Consider the following 26,444-nt stretch of genomic DNA (forward strand, 5'->3'; position numbering starts at 1 on the left):
GGAGAAGAAAGTAAAAAGGTTAATGGATGAGGGGAGGGCTCGAAGGCGCCCAGCGTGGGGCTTTTACAGCGACTCTGCCCCGGCCGCCCCCTTATCGCGGCCCTAACTTACCCGTGGCGTATGAAGTACATTAAGTCACGTAAACAGCGCGCGGAGAGGAATGCCACCGCGGTGACCTTTCGTGCGCCGCCGTAGCTAGCCCACCTCCGCGCCGCGCTGGCGGCCGCCGGCGGCGCGCGGGGGGCGGCGCGGGGCTGCGGGGCGCGGGGCGCGGGGCCACGGGGCTCGGCTTGCGGCCGCCGCGCGCGGGAGACTTGATTCCCGCGGCCCGGCGCCCAGGGTTGGCGCTGCGTGTTCTGTACCCAAAGTGACCGGCGGCGGGGCGAGGGGGCGGAAAACCGGAGCGGGGGGTTGGGGCAACCTCTGGGCTGTGTGCAGTGTTCGCGCTTCCGCAGCCACCACCTGACATTTCTAAAGAGTACTTTTGGGTTTTCGAGAATTAAAATCCAAGTCAAACCGCCACCAACAAAATCCCCAAGAAACCGCCGTCAGGACTCCGGGAGATGGTCTGCGTTGGACTGACCGCCGCTGAGTGGGGGCAAGTGTGCGCGAACGCGGGCGGGGATGGGGGCGTCTAGGTAACCCCATGTCCTTCGGCCAAAGCGTCTCCGGGACAGGAGAAAATATGGTATAAAGGAGAAGGCCGCATAAATCTGGTTAAAGAAAAAAATCCTCTCAAGTTAAAACTATGTTTTAAGTCTAACGTTGTATTCTTTTTCTTTCTGAAACGTCGCTGGAGCAGCTAGGAGCTTTGTCGAATGACAAAATAACGAGCTTAAATAGGCGGGAGTAAAGCCGTATGGTGACGCGGGTCCTCGGGGTCTCGTTGCTTCTCCGGAAGCAGCGCACGACTGAGTCCCCCAACACCGTTTCTCGTTTGGCAGCAAAGCCTCCGCCCCCTGCCCAATTGGCTGCTGCTTTCTGGCTGAATTCGAATCGCGAATAGTGGTGTGGCCCGGCCCAAATAAATCAGCCCTGGGGACAGGCCGCGCCCCAGAGTCAGCCCCTCTCTGAGGGTGAGGAAAGAGGCGGGGAAGGTGGGGGGTGTTTGCTGTGAAGGGGCTACCCCTTAGGTCTATGTAGTCCCGAGACAAACGATTTCGTTCCAGATTAGTAAACCCCAAAAGAAGAGACAGGCGGAGGGAAAAGGAAAAAAGAAAGCAAAGGGGACAAAAAAAGGAAAGAGAAAAGAAAGAAACAAAACCACAAAGAAAACACAACTTCTAAGAGCCTGTCTACCTGGAGCACTTTGGGGGGCCTTCTCCAGCTCCGTTTGCTCCCTAGTTTGCGGTGCAGTCCTTTCTCTGCACCTCCTATTCTCCCCCACCTTCCGGGACCTGCTAGGGCGCTTAGAGGAAACTCAAAGCGACCGGGCCTGGGGCCCGTGGGGGATGGCTTTGAAAATTTGCGGGAGTTTAGTCCCCAGGTCCAAAGCCTATGAGATGGGAAAACTGCAAATTGAAAAATTCAGGCAACTTGGTTTTCTGGCTGAATAAACTCTACGGGTTAAACAGTTTTGTTTTATTTTAAATTAACTGACAAGAAAATCATTTCACTACCTACTCCCTCCTTTGGTTGGAAAATCAGTCTAAACCGCCCCCAAAACCCGAAAAAATAATTGCGACCCTGCAGAAAAGCAAAGAATGACCTACTCCCTCCCCTCTTTGTTTTAGGAGATGTTAAAAAGATTTGGAATCTGGAGGGTAAAATGCCAGGTCCCTTCGAGTCCTTAGAGCCATCACATTTGGGACTCGGTCAGTGTCTCTCCCACCGCTCACCTCTGTCCCAGTGGTGCCGGGGGCCAATGCACCCTCTCACCGCTGCTGCTGAGATTCGGGAAAGCAGATCCTGGGGGTTAGTTATTGTCCAAGGAAATTCACACAGACACTCCCATACTTGCAAATGTAACCAAACACACACAGCCGGGCTGGATCTCCCAGGGGCTCCCGCTTGAAGGCCCTTCACAGTCTGGACTCTACAACATAGCCAAAGGATTTGTTTGTTAACTCGTCTTTATTAGAAATTATTTCACTGAGATTGAATTAAGAAAAGGAAACTTTTGCTTTTAAGAGCAAACCTGAGAAATATTTAAAAACAGCTGGACTCAGAGGAAATCAAATGTCTACAACATTTCTGTAATGCCTACGAAGGGGCTTCTGCAAAACTCAGTCTATTTAAAAATTTGGTTGGAACTCACATAAAAACCAAAAGAAAGGCAGGCATTCGAAGCCCAGGTCGGAGTTATGCGGTCAGCGGACGCCAGGCTCTCTTCTGGTTATCCCACTCGATCGAACTCAGGTTAAAATTTAAAGCCCCTGGATCCTGCTCCTGTCGCCAGCCTCCTTTCCAGAGTTTTCTAGTTTCAGCCTTTCCGAAATGCAGCCACACGGAAACTGGGAGCCATCGCAGTGGCTGGGGGAGGCAGAGAAGAATGTAATAAAAGTGACTAAATTGGATGAGAACAGTTTATGGATCTTCTCAGTAGCAATGTAAAATTCAGAAGTGTTTAGCATCAATTTACATCGAAGAATGGGGAAAAAATGTCACCGACTTACTCTATTCTGCGCCCTCCTCCCCCCATGCTTCCAGGCCCTGTCCCCCTCCCCCCCCCCCCCAGGACACACAGGTTCACAGCTCACAGTTATACTGAGTGGAAACACACACTTAGAGCCTTACAGGTCTCACAATCTTTTGAAACCATATTTTACCACGTCCCTGCTTATTCCGGTTCAACTCTGCTGAGGCTCTTCTCCCACAACTGGAAAAACACAAAACAAACAAACAAAAACAGTACAAACCCTTTCATGGGAGGCTGACCTTTAGAAAATCATTTACTTCGATGTACCTGAAAAAAGTGTAAAAATCCAATCCCACAAAGCAACTCCTCCTGCCCTAATTAAAATTTTCTCTTGCCAGCCTTCTGGGGTCACGTCTGTCGGAAGAAATCCTTTTCGTGAGCGAAAGGAGCAAGACCTAATATGCGGGCTCCTGCTGCCGAGGAACCTGCGGCCGCGCGACTCGTTGATGACAGATCGGCGCTGATAACCCCGCGACGTTTATTTCCAGTCCCTTTGCCGGCTAAGGACCGTATCAGTTTGTACACAGTTGTGATAATCATTTGGAGGTAGCGAAGAAGGGGTGTGTATGTGAGGGTGGGGGTTGGAAGTGGTATTTCTCGCTGGGTCCAGGGAAGGTGACACCCCTCTCTCTTCTTTCCAATGATTTATCTGAGACTTACCTAAAGTTCTCCAGGGAAAGCTCAGAGCAAACGGGACACCCAATCTCAGAGAGCATCTGTGGGCGCGACTGGCGTGAAAGTCCTTTTCCATCCTGTGCACCTCAGGGACCAACCTAGTACACCATTTACTAATTAACGTTAAGTATACAACGACCCCAAATTAAAAGTCTCAAAGGTTAGCTGGGAAGGGCTGGCGTGAACTTCCCGAAACTTCCCAGGAATTTAGTATATTTCTTAAAAAGCAAGGCAGAAATAGGGAGCTGGGCACCCAGTTCCTTCCTTCTCATATCATAAGAGCCTCGACTAAGACGGTCATCAAGACTTGAGCCACAGACTGTTGAGAAGAGGTCGGGGAAAATTTAAGGTAGGTCAGACACAAATGTGGAGCAAAAGAAAAAAAAAGAAAAAAGAAAAAAGAAAAAAAATCTTATTTAATGTGGAAGGAGGCGTGGAGAAGGCCAGGAGAGCAATGTAACCCTATTTTGGGGGTACATTGACCCGGGAGCTGGCGTGTCCCTCCCGAGGCGGTGGCAGCGCGGGGCTTGTACACAGCCAACTTCTGTGCCACCTCCACTCCCGTGAGTGCGTGTGTAAGTAGGGGCAGAGGAAAGTGCTCCGCCAAAGGATGGGTGTGGGTCGCCTGCCAGGTCAGGAGTTCTGCCACCATGGCCCCTCCCCGGGCGTCCCTGGGCTCGGCGCCCCCTGGATGCACTCGCTCCCATTCCCGGTACAGTGCTCGCAGCTCAGCTCACACTTGCAGGCTGCGCTGCGCTCATTGTCTGCCATGGAGGCGCGCTCCCCTCCCCCCGCCGCCCTCCGTCTGCTCCCCACCCTCTTTTTTCTCCTCCCCTCGCTCCCTCCTCCTTTTCCTCCACCTCCTCTTCACCTCTAGCGCCCAGCTGCTCGCAGAGTGCAGTTCCGACCCACAGCCTGGCACCCTTCGGCGAGCGCTGTTTGTTTAGGGCTCGGTGAGTCCAATCAGGAGCGCAGGCTGCAGTTTTCCGGCAGAGCAGTAAGAGGCGCCTCCTCTCTCCTTTTTATTCACCAGCAGCGCAGCAGACCCCGGACTCGCGCTCGCCTTGCCTGCGCCCTCGGCTTCTCTCTGCGCTCGAGAGCACCCTCCGCCGCGGCCGTTCTCCATGCGCAGCTCCCGCCCGAGGTTTGGCTGCTTTCTCTCTTGCTTGTGCCACCCCTCTTTCCTCCTTTCTCCCCACCACCCGTCTCAGGACCCTGGGCTTCGGCTCTCGGGCCCTCTGCGGGCCGCGGTCGGCTCCGAGGGTGTCTCCCTTCTCCACTCCGGGCAGGCTACAGCGGCTCCCAGGTTCCCGGGACACCGCGCACTAACTTCTGCTGTTTTTTCCTCTTCTCCTCAAGCGCTTATCTGCGCGCAGCCTTATCTCGGAGTTATCTTTGCGCAAAGGGGCGGGAGCCCCAGTCGGGCGGGCAAAGAGACTTTTTTCTTGCCATCTATCCCAGGTCTGTGTGTGAGCATTCACTTTAGTATGGTTATCGCCAAAAACCTCAATCGATTTGGAAAGGCAGCCCCTAGAAGGCCTGTCCGGCTGCATTTCGCCTCCCTCCTCGACCCCCTCTGAGTCTGTTATTCCTCCTGCTCTCCCCTTTGGGGTGGCTTTGGCTGAGGGGCGGTCTCACGTCTCCCCTCCTTTTCTCTGCGCTCCGCTCCACCCCACTACGTCCGATTCCGGAACGGTCTGGCCTTTCCACCGCTGGGGATGACTGCGGGGTAGGCTGGGGTGGTCCGGTGTACATAAGCGCACGCGCTGGCGGCTGCAACGCGAGCGGCGTCTGAGGTGTGTGGCGCCGCGGGCAGGACGAAGGTTGGGCGAGACTCAGCCCCGCGGGCGCCCCGCGGCACCCCACACTGCCTGTGCCCGGAAGGTCTAAGACTGCTGTCCCCGCCCCGGCGCCCCACCTTCCCCGGGCTGAGTTGCATTTCTCTCTGGGGCTCGCGTTCCGTCTTGTCAGAGCAGTTCGGGAAACTCTGGGAAAGCCAGTGTGGGAGAACGCGGCGGTTTCGTTTTCGGAGACAGGTTGCCTTCCTAACGCTAATGATTTTCACGCGGGCAACCTTCACACTGAGACATTCCGGGTGAGGGGCACCCTCAGAGAGGCGGGATAAGGTAGCGCCGACACGCGAAGCTACTTAAAAGTTATTTGGTGTGCCATCGGCCCGCAGGGAGCCACTTTGGGGAGGAAGGAAAACCTCGTTCAGTCTCGCAGTCTCCTTGGTCTCTGACGTGCGCGCGGATGAAGGATGCTGCGGAGGGGGTGGGCGCGGAGGAGGGCGAGAGGACCCGAGCGGTGCCAGTAAGAAAGGGCGGGTATCCCCGTCCTTGGAAGATCCAGTGGCGGCTGCGCAGGCTCCAAAGCAGAAACAGGATCTTTGAGGAATCTTATTAGCTAGAATGGGAGTGGAAGTGAGATGCCGTACAGCACGCGCTTTTGGTAACCCCTTTTTATTTCTCCTCTCGTCCCTGTCTCCCTGTCTCAGGAGCTAGACGTCAGCTTGCAGCGGCGCCGGACCGTGGATGGCCTTGACTGACGGCGGCTGGTGCCTGCCGAAGCGCTTCGGGACCGCGGCTGCGGACGCCAGCGACTCCGGAGGCTTTACAGCACGGGAACTCTCTACGCCGCCTTCCCCCATCTCCTCCTCTTCCTCCTCCTGCTGCTCTCGGGGTGGGGAACGCGGCCCCAGCGGCGCCAGCAGCTGCAGGACGCCACAGCTCGAAACGGAGACGGCGGCGGGACCCCCGGCACGATCGCTGCTGCTTAGCCCCTACGCCTCGCATCCCTTCGGGGCCCCCCACGGACCTTCGGCGCCCGGGGTCGCTGGCCCCGGGAGCGCCCTGTCGAGCTGGGAGGACCTCCTGCTCTTCACTGACCTCGACCAGGCCGCGACTGCCAGCAAGCTGCTGTGGTCCAGCCGCGGCGCCAAGCTGAGTCCGTTCGCACCCGAGCAGCCGGAGGAGATGTACCAGACCCTCGCCGCCCTCTCCAGCCAGGGGCCGGCCGCTTACGACGGCGCGCCCGGCGGCTTCGTGCACTCGGCGGCTGCCGCGGCAGCGGCGGCGGCGGCGGCCAGCTCGCCAGTCTACGTGCCCACGACTCGCGTGGGTTCCATGCTACCCGGCCTGCCGTACCTGCAGGGGGCGGGTAGCGGGCCTGCCAATCACGCAGGCGGCGCGGGCGCTCACCCCGGCTGGCCGCAGGCCTCGGCTGACAGCCCGCCGTACGGCAGCGCGAGCGGCGCGGCGGGCGGCGGGGCCGCGGGGCCCGGTAGCGCCGGCTCGGCCGCGGCGCACGTCTCGGCGCGCTTCCCCTACTCGTCCAGCCCGCCCATGGCCAACGGTGCGGCGCGGGACCCCGGGGGCTACGCAGCGGCCGGCGGCGGGGGCGCGGGCGGCGTGAGCGGTGGCGGCGGCAGTAGCTTGGCGGCCATGGGCGGCCGCGAGCACCAGTATAGCTCGCTGTCGGCCGCGCGGCCGCTGAACGGGACATACCACCACCATCACCACCACCACCCGAATCCCTATTCGCCCTACGTGGGTGCGCCGCTGACGCCTGCCTGGCCTGCAGGACCCTTCGAGACCCCGGTGCTGCACAGCCTGCAGACCCGCGCCGGAGCCCCTCTCCCGGTGCCGCGGGGCCCCAGCGCAGGTAAGGGTCGCGCCGCATGGTGGGCGTGGGGGGATTTGAGGCTCTGGGACGCAAGTGGGTGTGGAGCAGCAACTTGATTTGAGCCCTGATTTCGGGGCTTTCTGTCCGGGTGCGCAGAGGTCGGCCTGGCCCCAGGTAGCATTTGTCGACCTGCGGCTGCGCGACCGGAGTCTAGCAGAGTTGATATGGTGCTTCTATTTTGTGGACTGTCTCAGTTCCCTTTCTATGAAAGAGACTGAATGCAGATATATATCTTAGTGCTTAGGAGAACCTCGAGAAACTTGATGAATAGTGGATTGGGTGGGCATTTAGAAAATGATACTGCGAGGGAACCAACTGGGCCCGAACCCTGTCTCAGACACTAATTTACCCCTGTGTCAGACACTAATTTTCGGGAGTGGGAGACTCCACTTGGGGAGTAAGTTTAATAGTGTTGGGCACTTAATTCACCCTGTCCTCAAATGTACATATAGTCTGCAAAGGTGAGAAGTTGTGCTTTCCTCAAGGAGAGTATTTAAGAGGGCTTCCCAGTGGAAAAGGACCTAAGGACCTAGTTGGCATCCCCACCTCTCCTTCAGAGAGAGGGAAAGAAGAGAGAGGACACCTGGACACCTGGGCAGCCTTGTGACTATCGCGCGGGAAAGCTAGTGGGGGGCGGGGGCTTTGAGTTGCCATGAGCTGGGAGGGGGTGTCTGGGGCTGCTGTTGGGATCCAGGGATCCAATTTGTAGAATTGAGCTCACCAATTTTTCAGTTTCCATTTCCCCTCATACTGCCATTCCAGTGTCTTAGCGCAATTTGGGGTGAAGTAGGAAAATAATCCTCAAAATACCTGGAAACACCTCCATTTTGAAGTGTTTTGTTCTGCTTAAAGAGGGGACTGCTTGAACTGTGTCTGGCCTGATGAACACGCTTCCGCTTCTTTCCTCAACTGCAGCATTGTGGATCCTTCTTGGTACTTTCACAGGTCTCTCTTTATATCCAACCTGTTTGATAACCTATCTCTTAAGACAAAACTTTTTTTTTTTTTGGCTGTTTGTTTGAGGGGAGCTGTGGGAGCTACAGAGGTGGCAATGACGAAAGAGGTACATTAGCCTACATGATCCTACCTGATGCTCTCACACCCCAGGTCTGGAATGTTCATAGGCACCTCAGCCCTCTATTTAGGGACAACACGTCTTTTAGGGACCCCGATTAGATAGAATAAAGTGAGGCATTGTCAACCTTGGGTTCAAAAAACATGTTGGAAACTCTAGTAGCCTGAACATGAAGGATCTGATCTGAAAAGCATTTTCCTAGTAACACTGGGAGGGAGCAACAAACTCTTCCACTCCCTCTAAGATTTTGGTCTCAAAATTCCTTGTTTCCCCTGCAAAGCTGTCTCTGGAGACCATCTTAATCTTGTATGTAGAGTGGGAAGTGGAGGATCCTGTAGAGGTTTGCTCTTTTGAGTAGACTTGAGACAGGGAGAGACAGCGAGAGACAGCGAGCATTGTTACTGTTCTTGGTGCATAGGGACCCACGTCTGGCTTCCAGAGGCAGACAGACTGGGAGATGAGGGATCTTCAAAGGACGGGAAGGGGTGTGAGGGTGTGAGGCTTTTGTCAGTCAGAAATCCAGCAGGAACTCTGAAAGGGTGTGTGAGTTGGGTAAAGGGGAGTTGCAACTGGATCAAGATAGTGAAGCTCTGCCAGTTTGGTGACACACCTTAGCATCTCCATATTCCTTTCTCCTAGTCTTCTAGCATTTCACAGGACTGAGAAAGAGAGGTAGTCCAAAAGGCATAATTGGCATCTTTGGATATTTAAGGTAACTGGTTCTGTGTGGAAAATCTTTTAGAGGTAGTAGGGTGTGGTTGCAGGTGAGTTATAAGTTTCTTTTCATTTTAAACTTAGCCTATACGTTCACTAATTTTTTTCACCTTCAGGATAGCACATTGCAATATTAGAAAAATCTTCTGTAGACTCAGAGTATGTTTAAAAAAAAAGAAAAGAAAACGGGAAGGGGTTTAGGAACACACTCAAGCTTTTGCATAGCCTTTAAAGAGGGTGGAAAGCTACTAAGTGAGAATAAGCTAGTCTGTGGTGGCAAAGGCAAATGACTCGATTGTCCTCACTGCTGTTCTCATGCTAGGGAGACCTCAACCCCCAATGCCTATCATCCCAGCTTCCTAGCTAGATTCCCTGCTTCTCCACTTTGATTTAAAAATTTTTTTTTTTTTTTGGAGGCACTGTTTAATAATCGATCCATGCAAACAGCAGGGCTAAAACTTGAGGGCTGAGCTTTCTCAACCTGCCCAGTGCTGAGGCCTCTGGGAACCTGCTCCATACATCTCTCCCTGATTCTGGTGGTGGGTGGGTAGCAGGGAGTCCTGGAGTGAGCTCAGGGTCCTCACAGCCCTTCAGGCCCTGGGCCCAGTGCCCTCTTAAGTTCCCGCTGAACCGGTTCCATTCTTTGGGTCCTGGGATGACATTCACTGGAAGAACCCTTCTCCTCTGACTTTGTCACTCCCCAGGGCACTCAAGGCAGCCATGTTAGGAGGGAGATGATGATGAGGAGGGGGAAACTGATGAATGAGCTTTCAGCACTATCAGATTTTGTAATTTTTATTAGAAAACGTTTTTCTTATTTTAATCAGTTATAGCATTGTAGTTGCTGGGTGAGGGGTTGAGAGAGGTAGGAAGGGAAATGGGAGCTATCAAATTTATTTTAAAAATAAGAAAACTTCCTAAATTTTATTTATTCAAAGCAGACTTTAAGTTTTGTCTTTGAGCTTTCAGATGACTAAAGAGATTTACCTGGAGAGCTCACACTGTCTTCTCCTGGGAGTCTTTATTGTTCCCAGTCCCGGGGAAGGAGGCCAGGCATAGGGCTGGGTTCTCCAGGGAATGCCCCACTCCTCTATAGAAAGAGAGGTTCTGATAGGTAACATTTTAAAGTCAACAACAAAGACAAATACCTTGTTTAACTTCAGTGTCCTTGAAGTCCTGAGCATTTTACTGATTACCGTAGTAGTCAATAGTGGCTTTTAGGGCGGAGAAGAATAAATCTTTGTGATGTGTTGTAAGTTGCAGTATCCCCATGACAACTTTGAACTGAGTTATGTAGGATGCTAGTTTCTTTTAAACTTATTTCTTGAGAAAGGAGACTTGTTTTGTACAGTAAGTAGTATTAATGGAATTAAATAATATTTATTCCAAAGACACATTTAAACATCTACAACAAACAGTTAATGGTAGAAAGAAGCCGTAAACTGTGGGGGAATGAGAAGGAATAAAAAGGTTCGGCAGCTCATATAATCTTCAAATAAACCTCTAAAGTGTAATGTATATCTACTTTAAAAATGAATTCAGAAATGCTCCTTAAAGACAGCCAAATTGGAACATTTAAACCCACTATAATATAAATAACCCTAGAGGAGATGTTTATTTTTAAATCTATTTAAAATACTTAATGTCTCTTCATTTTAGATAATATTTTTTCATTCATATTTAACCAATTTAGGGAAAGTAATGTTACACCATTTACTCAAGATTGTTTTTTAATTGACAGGTTTACGTTACTTGTCAACTCTGAAAACTGACCAAATAGCAAAATAAATGTAATTTAGAAAGATTATGTAAGTTGAGATTTTAGTGTAGGAAAATAGGAAACAGTTTTATTTAGCACGGGGACGGTTTTAGTAATTTTCTAAATCAATAAAAAAAATCAACCGTTTGTGGAAATGTTGCATATAGAAGCTCTAATTAGACCCACTTCAAAACCGAATATTTTAGCGTTGATCTTTGCGGCATGAAAATAAAACTTAACATTTGTCTCTGTGCCTATTAATGTTAGTGCGTTTTTTTTGACTTGAGGAGACCTGAGTTATTTTCTAATTAATTGATGTAAATGCCGAAGAACAGTATTTCTAATTCAAACTTGTTGATTTTTTTAACTAGGGAAAAGGAAGGGTGTCAGATATAGTACATACTTTTAAAAGAAAAAAGAAAGATAAAGGAAGGCATCCTCACTGTCCTGGGATATTTGTGGGCTGGAGCGGGGTCAGTGATCAGTGTTAATATTGTATGGCTTGCTCCGGTTTGGCAAGTGGCATACTGTAATTATGATGGATTTCAGTTTTGAAAAGCTTGGAACAGCCATAACGAATGGGTCAGGGGACCCAAATCAACCTCCTCACAGCTCATCTCAACCCGGAGGTCCTTGGTGATAGGAGGCAAAAGATGCGGCTCTGCTTCCAGCACTGTCTCCTTTCCTTGGTTTTTACTGGGAGCGCCCAGGGGTGCAGAGAATGGTCAGCAGGTCGATAAGGGCATCACCAGCTGGGTCCTTGCTTGGCTGCTGCGCAGAAAAATCCGTGGGGAAGGGCGCAGGCAGGGTAGCAGGCAGCGCGTCGCCAACACTGGGACTATGGGGACTGGGGGTCGTCCGGGGAGGCTCAAGGAGCGGCGTGGGCGGCGCGGCCTCACCCGGCCTTTGATTATCCCCTCACCGCAGACATGCTGGAGGACATGACCGAGAGTCGCGAGTGCGTGAACTGCGGCTCCATCCAGACGCCGCTCTGGCGGCGGGACGGCACCGGCCACTACTTGTGCAACGCCTGCGGTCTCTACAGCAAGATGAACGGCCTCAGCCGGCCCCTCATCAAGCCGCAGAAGCGAGTGGTGAGTACGAGCGCCGCCCTCCCCGGTGGTCCGGCGCAGAGAGGCGCAGCTGCTGCGCTGCCCTGCCCGCCCGCCGGCCCCGGGCGCCCTCGTAGGTACAGGTGCGGCGCGGCTCCGGGCCGCCTGGGTCTCCACGAGCGTAGGAACCAAGCTGTACCCTTCATTCTCTATGCTCTGACCCCGGGCTGGAGGTTATCCCGAAACAGGCGTATGTCTGGAGAGCGAAAAGCTTTTTTCCCCCCACGTACTTAACGTAGGAAATGACATCGTTAAATGAGAGAGGCAGGAAAAAAGAAAGGTGGAGGGTGCTACCTTTTGTTTTTGTTTTTGTTTTTTTTTTTTTTTAACGTACAAAAATCTGTATTGATATATCTCTGTATATTCTTGTAATTAATTCCATAATTCTGGAAGGACACACAAGAAATCAGTAATGATGGTAATCCCTGGGGAGAAAGACGTGAGCACACCGGACCCAGGTCAGGTGAAGGAAGATTTTTTTCACTATGTACTCGCTGGTCTGGTCTGAATTTTATTCTTGAAAAACCATGCTCATTATAACGTCCCCCCATCCTCGATAGAATATGACAACAAACCCACACTCCCTTTCTCCCTACAGCCTCATTGTGGGATCCTCTGGGTCTCCTACCCTCTTCTCCTTGAAGTGAGACAGGTTTTAGCCTCCAGATTCCATCTGTCTTTTGGATTGCCCTTGAGTCTGGTGAAAATTTATTTACTCTAGCCTTTGTCATTTTGAAATCTGGCTGTTTAAAGAACTACATAGAACTTGAGAAAAAATAGTCTGTTCTCAAATTGAGGATTTTTGCCCATTCGAACACATTTTCTCATTTTTGAAAGTATGGGAATTCTGATTTTCTTCAGGGATTAATCTCTTATTGTCATTGTTATATGTTTTTCTTTTTAGGGGAGGCTATTTACTACTGTAGTAATTAGAGAAAATAAAGCTTTCACAAGCCCCACTCTAAGGCTAACATTTGTTTAGCCAAGCACGCAGATTCTAATACCTTTTAAAGTAAAATATTTTACAGTTAGATGCCAGACATCTTAAGTATCCAAGTAATTTATTTAATTGTTATACTCTAATTAGCAGGAACAAATGCTACACATGTTGTTTGTGTTAAATAGATTAGAGTGAAATTGCATCACAATGTAAGTCTGACACCTTAAGGAGAACCGATTAGTTTTATGGTTCTTTTGTTTTTAATGCATTTAAAATAAAGTGGCCAAGGTTAATTTAATGAGTGTATGTGCCTTAAACTTGTTACAACCTCCCATAGCTTAAAATTTTCTTCAAAGGCCATCCCTAATTTCAGTGCCTGACTCCCTTTGGTTTTCAATTTTCTTACATGCATGATATTGAAAAAAAAGTAGCGGCTGGAAAATATTCCAAGGTAGTTCTTTGTTCTCATGTATTATTAGTCAATGTATTAACAATGAAACTATTATTATTATTTTGGAAGGCACATTGAGCTGAGTACTAGCTGAACTTGGAAAGGTAACATTTTCTCTAGACTGAGCAAAAAAACTGGTAGAATAGTAGCCATTTAGGTTCTAGTTGCATTATAAATTAGATCTAGTAACATCCATATTTAGATAGTACCATTTGTTTTGTGTCCTTACCAGTAAAAATAGCAGAAAAATGATTTTTAACATTCTGAAACAATTAGTTTTCCTTCTGGGAGCAGGTGTCTTGGCAATAACAGAGGTCAGCCAATGTGCTTTGTAAATAGGTTATAAATGATACCAATTGAAGGGTGTGTCTATCAATTAGTTCTCCTTGTGGAATTCTTAATTATGGTTTTAATGGATCTACCTTAGTTATCTACCTTAGAAGTAGAATGTTGAACCCAAGTTTGTTTAGCTAGCAGTACAGAACCAATCACTGTGAATTTGAACTTTTAACACATTGCAAAATAAAAGATTTATGGTGTAACTTGAATTCCTTGTCAGTGATGAACATAACTGAGATCACTTGTTACAAGGAACTTTTATAACCCATTCACCTTCATTTCACATGTTTATGAGGACTGGCTTTACTTATGATCTGCAGTTGACCGTCATAAAGTTCTTTGTTATAATGGCAAATTCTGATAACAAGTTTGTTCCACATTGGCTCCAAATTCCACTGGAAACTGTCATAAATGACCTGTTCATAAAATGAGCCTTCCTGTCCCTAGTTCACTGATTACAGATTTATTAAGAGAAAGGAGTGCTCTCCTAGGAAATTATTTTCTTTTACCATAAAGAAAAAAAGAAGCCCTAATGTGTAGGGTTTTGTTTTCATCATTTTAGCAAAGCAATTTCGCAAATAGTTCTCTCGTCAGACAAGCATATTCATTTCAACCAAAAGTCAAATCGATTCTTTTTCTTAGTGCTGACTTCTTAAAATATTGTAATACTAAGAGGCTTACCAGTGTCTCTTTGTTTTTGTAACTTGTCTGTAAAGAGCAATGCTGAAGTAATACCACAGGATGTGAATTGTAAATGCGAAATTCAATTTTATCTTTTAAATTTGCCAGCAAAGGATTTGGAAATTCCTGTCCTTTAATCTGTGAATATTCAATACGTGCTCATTTTTTATTTTTGTTGTTCATTCTTTATGACTTCGTTTCTTAAATTAATCAATGTAGCTCACTTATCAAATTCTATAACTTCCATCTTGCTTTGGTTCTTGAATTTACTGCTATAACTTTTTTATTGAAGTCATGGCACTGTTTTTTGTTTGTTTGTTTTTGTTTTTTGTTTTTTAATATGCCTATCTAGGTAATTTGAAAACAAAGTTAGATTTTTGCCATTCTGGGGAGGAACTTTACTGGGTTAAATTTTCATTTTTTTCTTTACAAAAATTTTGTACATTTTCAAAAGTCTATTTTTATTTATATATATATATATATGCCCTTCTAAAGTTTCTGATTTATTTTTCTGCACATATCTGAGAAATAGACCTAAGTATTTTCAGTTTTCAGGTGAATCGGAGGCTGCCCAAAGTCACTTAACACATTGATTGTGATTGATTGCATTTCATGACTCTCATATCTGACCTCTGACGACAGTGAGTGCGGTTTTTGGCCAATGCGGTGATTGCTTCCTGGTTATTCTATAATGTACGGTAATATGCTGGAGCATATAGTTGTATGTTTGGGATTGAGCACACTATTGTTGATCCAGGAAGGTCAGCCTAATTACATTTCAAATTTTTTTTCTCAAGGGACTTCTTATTTATAATAACAAGGTACGTGTTTGTTGATGATAGGAAAACAATACATTGATGTATGTACCATAAAATAAAAATCACTTACAAACTATACACTAACTTTTTGTGCTGCCTTATAGCCTTCCTCCCGGCGGCTTGGATTGTCTTGTGCCAACTGTCGCACTACGACCACCACTTTGTGGCGCAGAAACGCTGAGGGTGAACCTGTGTGCAATGCTTGTGGACTCTACATGAAACTCCATGGGGTGCGCCACATATTCTCATGTGTATATATGTTGATTATAGTTAGTACGTAGCTTCAGTTAAGAAAATAATCAACAATGCAGAGAGGATGAAAATGGGAAATCTGGTTTTCTGTTTGCATGTTATTGAATCTAGGATATTAATTATATTAAACTATTATCCTACATACCAGTGAGAGACAAAAAATTCCAATTAAGATGTCACATGTCCATTGTAAGACAATACAATTTTAGAGATTAAAATGTGAAAAATGCATTTTAGAATTTAACATGGTAGTAACCCTTTAAAAAACTGCAAAGAAAAAAGCATGGAACCAACTAGAAATGCACAATAACTACTAGTACATTTAAAAGTTTTGAATGCAATCAAATACATTTATACAAAAGAATAATATATTTGATAGTTATAGTTAGAAAGATTCTGTACTTCATTTTAAGGATAGCACAAAATAATATAAACATATCAATCCTAAGGAAAGTAACCTTGTATATGTAGAAGGAAGAGAATACATTATCTCTTTCAAATAAAAACAAATATTCAGTGGTTTTACACTATAATTGAAGTTGTTTAAAACAATAAACATTAACCAAACGAATAATTTCTTCCTGGCAAATCATTTCTCTAATGGAATCTCTGCATTTGATGGAGAAGTGTAGTCTTTGTGCAGTTGGAATCTATTGAGTGTGTATAAAAATTGGATTGAAGTTTATGCTAAGTTCTTTTAAATGAGGGCTTTAGTATTGATGTTGTATTAAAGGTTGTTTTTTCTTCAATATTTTTTAAACGTAAGGACTATGCGAAAATTTTTTTTAGGTGCCTCGACCACTTGCTATGAAAAAAGAGGGAATTCAAACCAGGAAACGAAAACCTAAGAACATAAATAAGTCAAAGGCTTGCTCTGGTAAATATAATAAAATGCTATTTGATTGTAAAGTATTTGCTAGCCTTAACGGTAGTGTATATGTATATTTATGAGGTTAATTTTGACTCACAGGTAATAGCAATAATTCTGTTCCTATGACTCCAACTTCCACCTCTTCTAACTCAGATGATTGCAGCAAAAATACTTCTCCTACAACACAACCGACAGCCTCAGGGGTAAGTGTTAAAACAGCATAGATTCTTTCTAAACTAGTGGGTAGCTCCCTTGTATATTATCTCAAATTTTATCTTATCTGGTGGTACAATAATCTAAATCAACAGTTCAGTTTAGTTAGCTGATACCTAAGAATAGTTTTTTAGAGGAAATTACATTTAAATGTCAACAAAATGACAAACTTAAGTGCTTTACAAACCTCTTAATTAAGATCTATATCATATTTTTATAATTAAGTTAACCCAAGTAAAAATGAAAAGTTTTAGATTGAATGCTTTAAATTATTTTATTTCCAGGTTTTTATCTGAATTGATGTGTGTGTGTGTGTGTGTGTGTGTATACACACACACACACATATATATGTATACATATATATATTAGATCAGAAAAACTACGAGCTCAGTGGTTTCATATATCAGCACTCATTTAGATTTTTTTTTTAAATTGCTTTTGTTTATCATATAAACTTCAGCTTTTTTTCTTTTCCCTACCTCTTCCTCCCTTCTCTCTCTCCCTCCTGCCCTCCCTTCCTTTTTAAAAAAATCATCTTCCCGTTATAATATACCACGTGCTGCTATATTCACTGATCTGCCTTCATCCAACTGTCCTCTTGCTGGAAGGTCTTGCTCTCTTCAAATGCACCATAATTGTGCACAGGCTTCTTTCAGCCTATCGACAAAGCTGTGAGCAATTTGGTTTGTGAGCATGAGTCTTTGTGAAGATCAGAGTTAGTTTCTGTAAAATTGTGATTACAACTCAGTTTTTCTCAAAAGAAGAGCATTTTCCCACCCTACTGTTTCCCAAAGTTTTCTAGAATGCTTTTTCAAAAATGACCATGTCTCACTGAGGGGGGCCCGGACAGCTGGACCTTATGGCGTGCCCTGGGTGATGGTAGGGTTATGTATCCTGAGACTAGGGTAGGACAAAACACCAGCATTAAATCCCTATTTACTTAGTAATTGTTTCCTACATTTAGTTTTGCCCTATTTGGGGCACTTTGAAATACTACAGATTCCTGGGTCCTACCCTGGATTTTCTGAGTCAGAGTCTCTGGAGGTGGGGCTTGGAAATCTGTATTTTTGAACCAGTGAGGCAGGTGAAATTGAAACCGCTGCCCTTGAGGTGTCTGTCTTTCAATCAGGGTTTGAAAACCACAAAGCTAGTTTCTTTTTGTTGTATTATTGTCTTAAACAAAAACTAAACATTTAAAACAATTTCGAACTGTGCTTAAAACAGTATTTCTTTCTTTGTTCTCTGACCCAGATTCTTTTGAGCTTTTTTTTTTTTTTTTCTTTTTTTCTTTTAAATGAGACAAGTTTGATCAGAGTTTCACAAGGGAAAAAGCCTTTTTGGTTGTTTTTGTTTGTTGCAGACACAGTTAAAAAATGTTTCTGGCCTTTATAAAGATGGACTCTGATGTATGATGTTTTTACAGGAGGGTTAGATGTAATTTTAATGGTCTACAGTGGTAAATAGAACAGTTACTTGTGGGGAAATGAAATGATCAAAGTTATTTAAAAATAATTTTTATTATGCCCTAAATCCTCATAAGCAATTATGTAGCGAAATGAGGCAAAACAATGTGGTTTTCCAAAGCGTGGAGAGAGCAGCCAGGTTTTTGGCCTCAGCGTCTGTCTGTTTTGGCTGAAATTAGGATTGCTGCCAGCTCCAAGTCACTTTTGTTGGTAATGCAGTCCAGTTTAAGCATGGCAAAAGCCAAATTTGAATGATGAATGGCACAGAAATAGAGATACTTGCCCAACAATAGGCTTTGGGGGCTTGGAACTCTGTTGGGTGGAATCCATTTTGCTCTCGTGATTTTGTGATGTAAAATTTCAAAATTGGCTATTTGCAAGTCCAATCAGTTGTCTTCCCAGGGGAGGAACAGGGAAAAGGCAGTGACAGGGTCTGGTCCTGGCCTTTCTGGAAGAGGGACTTCAGAAGTTCTGCAGTCCGTCCCATGGCTGCTTTGATATCTGAGCATCTTTCACCTGGGACCCAGCACATCGGAGATGGCTTGTCAGCCAGTGCCCTTCGGAGGACCACTCAGTTCCTGTTAGAGGCCAGGAGGCAAAGCATCAGGATTTTAGAGACTGGGGGAATTTGAGAGTGCTTCCATGCAAGAAAAAAGCAAGCCCCCATCCTTTCTGTAGGCTGGGCAGCCTCCAGGGAACCAGACGTATGAACAGTAGGCAGCCTCAGAAGGGCTTCCGGACAGCTCTTGCAGGGGATGGGGTGGGGTGGGGTGAGGTGGGGGTGTGTGGGAAGGGTGGGAGGGTGAATTGCCTGCCCTCCTCCACTCCCTCCAGGGACCTACTCCTTCTGGCCACTGCTCTACAGGCACTGGTCTGGCACTTGGGTTTCAGGTTTTCCCCTGATGGTGAATCCATCATGGATATCTCCATCAGCCCTTACCTGAGGTGCCTGTAGTGGGGAACTAGACCTGCTTGGCAGAGGCTAACCTGCTGGCTACCTTTGGAAGCTCTCCCCTTCTGAGAATAATTACAGACTCCAGTGGTTTTTCCAGGTCACTACCAAGGTGTGCCAGTGTGTGCCCATTGGTCCTTTAGCAGTTTTCAGAGCCTCCTATAGGTGGGCTGGGTCTTACCGTACATGGCCAGCATGGCAGCTGAGGAGCTGTAAGGTACATCCTGAAGGAGTTATCTGTGAGCAGCTGGCAGAAGCATTTGTGAAGGGCAGCTGTGTCATTTTCCCGTTTTGGTCATGGTTTACGATGTTGGAAGGCAGTTGGTGTTGGGACTGACTACTTATAGGATTTTGTGAAGGACTGTAGATGTGGAAAATGTTATATCCACAAAGCAAGGTTGTATCTGGTACACAATACGCTGCCTTCATTGGTTCATCATTTAAGTTTCCCATGATGATGAGTCCATCGTATTGATCTCCAGTGGCCCCTGTAGTGGAAATTAGGGGTATCCTAGTTTAATAGGGACAACCAAGCCATAAAACAAAGAGCAACCTTAGGCATACTCACAGTGGAAGACAAGAACCTGGGGGCCACATTCTCTATCCAGAGATTAAGAAAATAATTTTTGCACTGCTCAGAAGCCTCATTTCTTTGACTTTTTTTTTTTGCATGTTTGCCTTATGTACTTGTTGCTACTTTGTGTTTTAACTAGACCTCTGCCTGTGAAAAAAGGAGACATTCCTTCTGATGGTCACCAGGTCGCTGATCCAGCTACCTCATGACTCAGTTTCTCTTTTTGTAGGCCGTGCATGTGTAGTGTGTGTATTGGAGGCAGAGAGGGCAGTTTGTTTCCTATGTAAGATCACGAAGACCTAGTGTCATGCAGCCTAGGATTAAAATAGCCCAGGTCTCAATCATTTGGAGTTTTTTGTATTTGCTAAGACATGTGTTAAACTTAATTTTTGATAGGCAGTTGATTATTTTTTGATTTTTGAATTTAAAGATAAGTTTTCCCAAAGTAGTCTTTGATTCTGTCTAAAATTTTCTTATATGTGTAGATTTACTGAAAAATGTTTATTTGGTTGATCTATTTAAATCTTTTATTGAATTCCACTTATTGACTGAGTTATGCCTTATGAGGTTTTTTGGTTATTGTTATTTAGGAGGGAGATATAGTAACATTATATTTCATCAATCCCAAATAAGGTTTAATAGTCTATAAATAGTCTATTCTTCTAGTGACGTATAACTAAATTTGTAAACATGGAGGATACTTTATATGTATGCATATATAATGTATATATGTACTTTATGTTCATATGATAATATGTATATCATATGATATAATATGTATTCAATATCTCATTTATAAACTTTATAAATCCCTAAGTTTTATTAGATTAAAGGTATTTTTAAATTTTATTTGGAACAGGAAAGATTGATTTGGGGATGAAACAAACAATAAGACTTAATGTCTGGAAATAAATCACTAAACATATTTGGCTGCCTGAAAATAGTCCTATAAATAATGATTAAAAAATTAAAATGTTCTTAAGTTTGTATTAAAACTACAATTATATGTTGGAGTCATCATAGCACATATAATGTTGAAATAAACAAAGATGAACTATATATGACTAGCCCTTGTTATATGGTTGTTGTTCCATTTAAGAAGCATTGCACTATGGGAGGCCCTGTTTACAACTGAGTAAAACAATATCCTTGACCTCAAATTGTTCATGAAGTGGTGATAGTGGTGGGGGTGAGTGTGGGCAGATCTTGCTGCCGGTTAGATTTGGAAGTGCTGTTAAATGAGTGACAATAGTAGGAGGCAAAAGGAGGGAGTGGTAGATTCTGGCCTGGCTGGATTTGAAAATGGCTTTACAGAGTAGAGGAAGTTCATATTAGTTGGGTAGGGTTTTTTTGCAGGGGAAACGATGGAATAGAGATCTCCAGGAAGAATAGGAGCAATGTATCTCTGGTACTTCAGGGACATAGTTTTAGGAGGTTTAGTAAGGATGGCTGGAGTACAAAGTGTAAGAAGCCAAAGGCAGGAGATGAGGCTGGAAAAGTAGACAGAATGTAGATTTTTGAAATGATTTCAAATTAATACCAAGTTAGCCTGAAGTAGGGCCCAAACTACTTTCATTTACAAATGATGGGCTTTCTCTTAATTCCCACTGCAGTGACAAATCTGTTTCTGTCTCTAGCTAGAGTCCAAAAATTAAAACATTCTTAGCTGGGAGTATTTCGATAATTGATGTAAACAAATGCTAGCACGCTCCTATTTGTACATTTTATAAGCAGGGATTCCCCTTACAATTAGTAAGAAAACAAAAAATCCTTCCTTGGAGCTGGTGACATGCACTGACCTCAGAATGTTTACTTTCCTAGTCTCCATGGCTGCTCAGGGAAATAAGGTTTGGGGTGGCTGCCTGGTGACTTCCGAATGAAAATATTTTAGGTATAGTGTTTTAGTGGTAGGAAAAAAGTTTCCTCACCTTTTGTTCATTGTTGGTGATAAACTTCCAAAAAGAGAAGTAGAGGTCCTTAGACTGAGGCAAGGACCTCATCTCAGGTTCCTCACTGGCTGGTTCTGTGCCTGCTGGGTGGACCTGATGCACTCTGTGGTCATTTTCTCCCTATGGAATAGGTATCTTCAGTCTTGTTTTATCGATTCTTCTGGAATACTGTGTTCCCAGCTAGACCTGTTTTCTTATTGCAGTCACCCCTTGAGAATAAATAATGTTATTCAATGACCTTGTCAGAAGACAAACTTCCTAGCTGTGTGGTGCTAAATCTTGTTCTAGAAGTGCTTTGAAAGAGTTAATGCACACAGTTAAGTGCTTGTAGCCAACAGGCAGTGATTTAGGGACTAATAGTTGTTAGGATATCTGGATGTCTTTATAAGGCTTTCTGAAGGAAGGTTAGTTAGGTGCCTTTTAGGTTAATATTTAAAATTATTTTTATAGATTTTATTTAATGTATTAATATTTGTATCCTATGATTAAACTTGTAAAACACTTTAGTCATGTAGCTTATCTCTTTATTAGCAAATTCATATTCCACTGTCTTTTTCTCCAAGTAATTGAACTTTGAATATACTATGGCATATGGTTGGCCACAAAATAATAGTTTCTATTATTATTAACTGTGCCTATAATATTTAAATAGCTGAAAGGTACATCCATGAAAGACATATGCAATATGCTTTCACTTAGAGGAACTTGACTGTGAAGAGGTGATCTAATTTAAGAGGCCGCTGAAACAGAAACAAAAAATTACTGCTGAGCTCCTAACTTGACTATTCCACAAAAGCGTTTAGAGTCCTTGAAAGCCAGACATTAGTGTAGTCTTTCTTCTTATCATCATACTCTTGCTTTTGTGTTTTCTCCCTTTCCCATGCTTTCTTATTTATAAGATAGTGGACATGGGAAGGCAGGAAACTAGCTTCTGTCAATACCGTTTATGTGCTAGATAGTTTATGTACATTTTCTCTTTTATTTCTAATTATTACTCTACTAAGAAGGTGTTTTTATGACCATTTCCCCTTTTTTTGGGGAGCTTCGAAGGTAAGTAGCAGGCTCAAGGTTATGTATCAAATTAAGAGACAGGGCTTGGTTTGGACCCAGGTCTGGCAGATGCAGAATCCACATTGTTATCACTATGGTATGCGAGATTAATATGACAGTATATGTGATGTTGAAATCTTTAGAGAGAAGGAATAACATTTTCTTAATGAAATCCAACTAATTTTGATTAGTGATTTTCAGCATTAAATATTGTCCCACTGAACCCAGGTGGGAAAATAGCATCAGAGAAGTGATTTGCTTGTAATCAAATATATAAGGCATATCATACAAATTTTCTTGTTAATACTATACTTATAAAATGTGTTATAGTACTAAGACTGTGTTAGTTGGGTAATAGAAAAAAAATAGGCAGTAAAATTTACTGTTGTGATGCACTTAATGTGATTATAAAAAATTCTGTTACAATGTTAAATATAAGATTGCAGTACTAAAATCCTTCTAATGGTGTAATTTAAATTCATACAGTGAGTGCTAAATTAGTCAGAACTTTTCAGAATATTCAAACTATCTTCAGTTAATTTTGATAAAATCATTGACAAAAACATTTTTAAATAAGCAAGTCCATTTCCCCTCAGAGTTTATAGACCTAGATACTTTTTTTCTAAATGAATAAAAAAGAGTTAAAAAGTCATTAATCTCCCACAAGGGTCTGAGAGAGAGTTGCGGTTATGTCTTATTATTGCCTCATTTATAAACCAGGACCTGGAGTGACTCCATAAGGTCACAAAACAAACTCGTGTTGAAGCCGGGACTGGAACCGACGTCTCCTGCCTCCCAGACCAGGCTGTTACCGCTCCCAGGAGTTGACCAATCATCATAGTTATTAATATCCCACTTGCCACTTGCTACAAGCCATGAACATAAATATTTTGTTGGCATTTTATCTTCACGCTCACTATGTGCCAGGCTCCCTTTCTTTCTTCTTTCACAGCCCCTTCTAATCACTCACGTTCCTGTCTGACCACATTGGCCTTCACTGTGAAAGTCACACGTCACCCTGGCAGGGAATGTTGAAGTATGTGGAGTTTGCATACTTTCCTTTTGATCTCAAGGCCTTTTCTGGACTTCCCTCTTTGTTTTTTTTTTTTCTTGTATGTGTGTGTTTGTGCACATGCGTGTGGCACAGGGAGGATGGTAAGAAGGAGTAGTTAGAAATACATGGTACTATATCAATATCTGATGGCTTTGTATGTATATTAGCAAACAGTAAAACTGTATTGCTTTTTTAATAGTTTATAATGTATATGTCCACCCACTTTATCATGGGATTGTGGTTTATTTAATAAGTGATTCCTTATCACACTCTAAAAACCAGAATACTAGGCAAAGAATAAGTGTGGGGAGAATGTCTTTTGCCTTTTTATATGGGCTCAGATTAGAAGGCTTCACCTCAGGATACAACTTTTCTTTGTCGATTATAGATTCTTTGCAGTTTTTTTCCCTTTGCCTCTAAGAATATACAAAATTGTCACAAAACTTGAAATAATGTTACGGGAAAACATGGCCAAATTTGAGAAATCTGGCTTAGAATACTCTGAAATGTTATTGCTAAATGAATCTTCGAAGAAAATGAATTCCTTTACTGGAACAAAAGTAATTTATTATGCATTTCATGGATGTCTGCCAGAAGAGTTACTAGCAATCTGAAGATCTAATGGATGTGAATTAAACACACCCTGTTAGCTCTCTTCATGTTTAGACCCACCTGTTAACTTTCTCTGAAATTTTAATAATTAAAGACAAAGCATCTCAAAAGACAGGTCTTGGCCTATGTGATGATTCATAATTCTGCTATTTATCATACCAAGCCCAGCACTCGAATTTGTGAGACTGAGCACACAGAAATTATTTTATCAACCTCAGATTTTAAGAAATATTCGAGTAAATAAACAACAGGTATTTACTTTGATGCCCTGTGGAAGCCTCTTGAGTAAACAATTCTGAGTCAGTATCTGCCAACGTTCAAATGCTGACTGAGTCAATGTGCTGTCCCTCTTGGTCGTTGTGAGCATCCACGATTTCTTTCACCAGAGCCGGGGCACACACTCCAGCATCATTTTTATCTTATTAAACACAAATACTTTTAATTTTAAATTCTCATTCAGTTTAGTTGCTTGATTGATGATGAAGCTGGGATATGGTCTGAAGTTTATTCTGGGCCTTTACAGATCAGCAGCTGGAAGGAAACAGATTCGGGCAGCCAGGCGCTTAGCTGCAGCTCTGTGTGTGTAAGCTGACGAGGTTTTTAGAGCCTCCATTTCCCCCCTACTAAAGGGGAAAAGTAATTCCTACCATCTGGTCCTTAGGAGTATTGTATATTGTAAGCGAGAGATGCCTGCAGACCTCTTTGAAGCTCAAGAAGAATAGCACTATTTAATCTTCGAAGTTAATAGTGGTGTGCTTTACTAATGTGGGAAATTTAGAGATATAGAGCTATCGTGTTGACAAAGTAACCATTTTTAAAATACTACTTTTATTTCTCTGATAGCAACAATTTTTCATTCTTTATGATAACTTCATACTTTCATAATGCTTTCTTATAAATGCTGCCTGATTCTTGAGACCATGATATGCTTTCTCTAATTGAGATGGTAAGATTAAGATGCTTATCCAATCTCCTGAAAAGCCAGTTTTGTTATAAAAGATCATAATTCACTAGGTTTTAAATCTTGCCTCAGGATCCTTTGCCACTTAATTCAAAGGCTAGAAAAGAACTATCATTTTGATTCATTTCAGAATAACTTTTCTTTAGCATGCTAATGACTTCAAGTTGTAGAACAAACCCTCTCTACTGCAATTTATATTTGTATATCGGCGTTTTACTGACAGTCCCAGAGTACTTATAAACTTTGGGCCATGCCTGTCTTCACCACAACATACTTGCTGTTTCAGTGTGTGCGGATGCGTAAAACAATTTGCTCATCTGCCCAGAGGACATTGTGTGTATAGAACTGTTCTTTTCTCCTTGAAAAGGCAGCATCCCAGAGTATGGCTATAACCTAGTTTACTCAGGCCCAGAAGGGGCAAGAGGGGTCAAGGGGGCAGCCAGCGAGCTCTCCAGCAAGGAATTTGTTAAATTACAAAAAAGATAACTTCCGCTAAAAACTGAATTAGGTCATCAGCTGAGGTGACCATGACTCTCCCTTCTTGAGAGAGAAGGTGCTCATGTTCTCTTGTTTTATTTGAGTTGTGATGGGAGAATTAGAGGTTTTGGTTGTAATTGATGATTTTTACATGTCTTGGTAGAGACAGAACCTTTGTGTGTTTGTGTATTTCCTTGTGTTGACATTTGCAATTCAAATTATTATTGAATCACTTTTGTGTCTGGTCCTATTACCTCCATCCAAACTGAAATGAGTGTTATTATTAGGGTGGAAGTTTGGATTTGTCTGAAAGTTTTTCTCCTTTGTTGGAACTTAACGTAGTTTTTACATCTTCTTTTGAGGAAGGCTGCTATAAAGCACTGTGAGAGTCTAACCTAAGAGGTTACACAAGCAGAGAAGAGAGTTTTGACAGTAAGGGACGGCTGGCTTCTGCTCACAAGAAAAAGCTGTAACCACAAATTTATTTAGATGTGTAGGAAGGACAGATCAGAGGCCATGGAAGCCGACAGTCTGAATTCGAGCTAAGGCGGCAGGCAACATGATCATCATCAAAGTCGCATGCTCTGGAAATGATCACACACTCACCCTCAACCTGCCTGGGGTGCAGTGTTTCATTTTTTCAGATTGAGGCTGCATTAAGAGAGATTATAACATGGAAGACTGAGTGCATCCCTGTTGATTCCTTTTTGGTTTCTTCCTCCAAAATGAAATGTATGTTTATAATTCAACAAGCCAGAGAACCTATGTTATTCTGGAAAGGCTGTGTCCTTTAAGAGTTTTCTTTGCTCAGATATGTTGCCTTTTCAGAGCCGTTTACGTGGGCATCTCTGTTGGAGGCTGTCTGGGCCTGCTTATTATGGGATTTGCGGAGTTAAGGAAAAGAAAGAACTGACAATGTTGGTGAGTCCACGATGAGCCAGACATTGCTGGGCATTGACTATATGAGTTTATCAAACAGAAATCCTTGACTTTTTAGATATATGTCTGAAAACGAGCAAACGCTTATTCTCATTGCAGGGGGAAAAAAAAAGCCGGTGATCTAAAGATGAATTGTGCCTTCTTCACAGGCTAGTAGGTATTTTCCATGTCCTGGTCTGCAGCAGCCAAGT

The 26,444-nt window shown here is 44.1% G+C and overlaps 1 protein-coding gene and 1 long non-coding RNA gene across 5 annotated transcripts in view; one reads left to right on the forward strand and one right to left on the reverse strand.

Annotated features, from left to right (window-relative positions):
• Positions 1-363: 363 nt before the first annotated feature.
• LOC118610031 lies at positions 364-4,296 on the reverse strand. Its single transcript, XR_004953684.1, has 3 exons — positions 4,185-4,296; positions 2,737-3,411; positions 364-2,472 (listed from the first exon to the last, which is right to left on the reverse strand). It is a non-coding gene; the product is annotated as an uncharacterized LOC118610031 (long non-coding RNA).
• Positions 4,297-4,351: 55 nt separating this feature from the next.
• Positions 4,352-26,444, forward strand: part of GATA6 (GATA binding protein 6) — a 28,406-nt gene continuing 6,313 nt past the window's right edge. The window contains exons 1-6 of one of the 4 annotated variants that reach the window (XM_036229897.1): positions 4,352-4,457; positions 5,811-6,976; positions 11,473-11,639; positions 14,991-15,116; positions 15,928-16,015; positions 16,109-16,212. In XM_036229897.1, coding sequence (XP_036085790.1) covers positions 5,848-6,976; positions 11,473-11,639; positions 14,991-15,116; positions 15,928-16,015; positions 16,109-16,212 — 1,614 coding nt within the window. In that variant the 5' untranslated portion in view covers positions 4,352-4,457; positions 5,811-5,847. Of the gene's footprint in view, positions 4,458-5,130; positions 6,977-11,472; positions 11,640-14,990; positions 15,117-15,927; positions 16,016-16,108; positions 16,213-26,444 lie in introns of those variants that run through there. The other 3 variants (XM_036229899.1, XM_036229900.1, XM_016163329.2) reach the window with 3 other exon arrangements.

The sequence above is a fragment of the Rousettus aegyptiacus genome, unplaced genomic scaffold (assembly GCF_014176215.1).
Source record: "Rousettus aegyptiacus isolate mRouAeg1 unplaced genomic scaffold, mRouAeg1.p scaffold_m13_p_12, whole genome shotgun sequence".
Classification (NCBI taxonomy): Eukaryota; Metazoa; Chordata; class Mammalia; order Chiroptera; family Pteropodidae; genus Rousettus; species Rousettus aegyptiacus.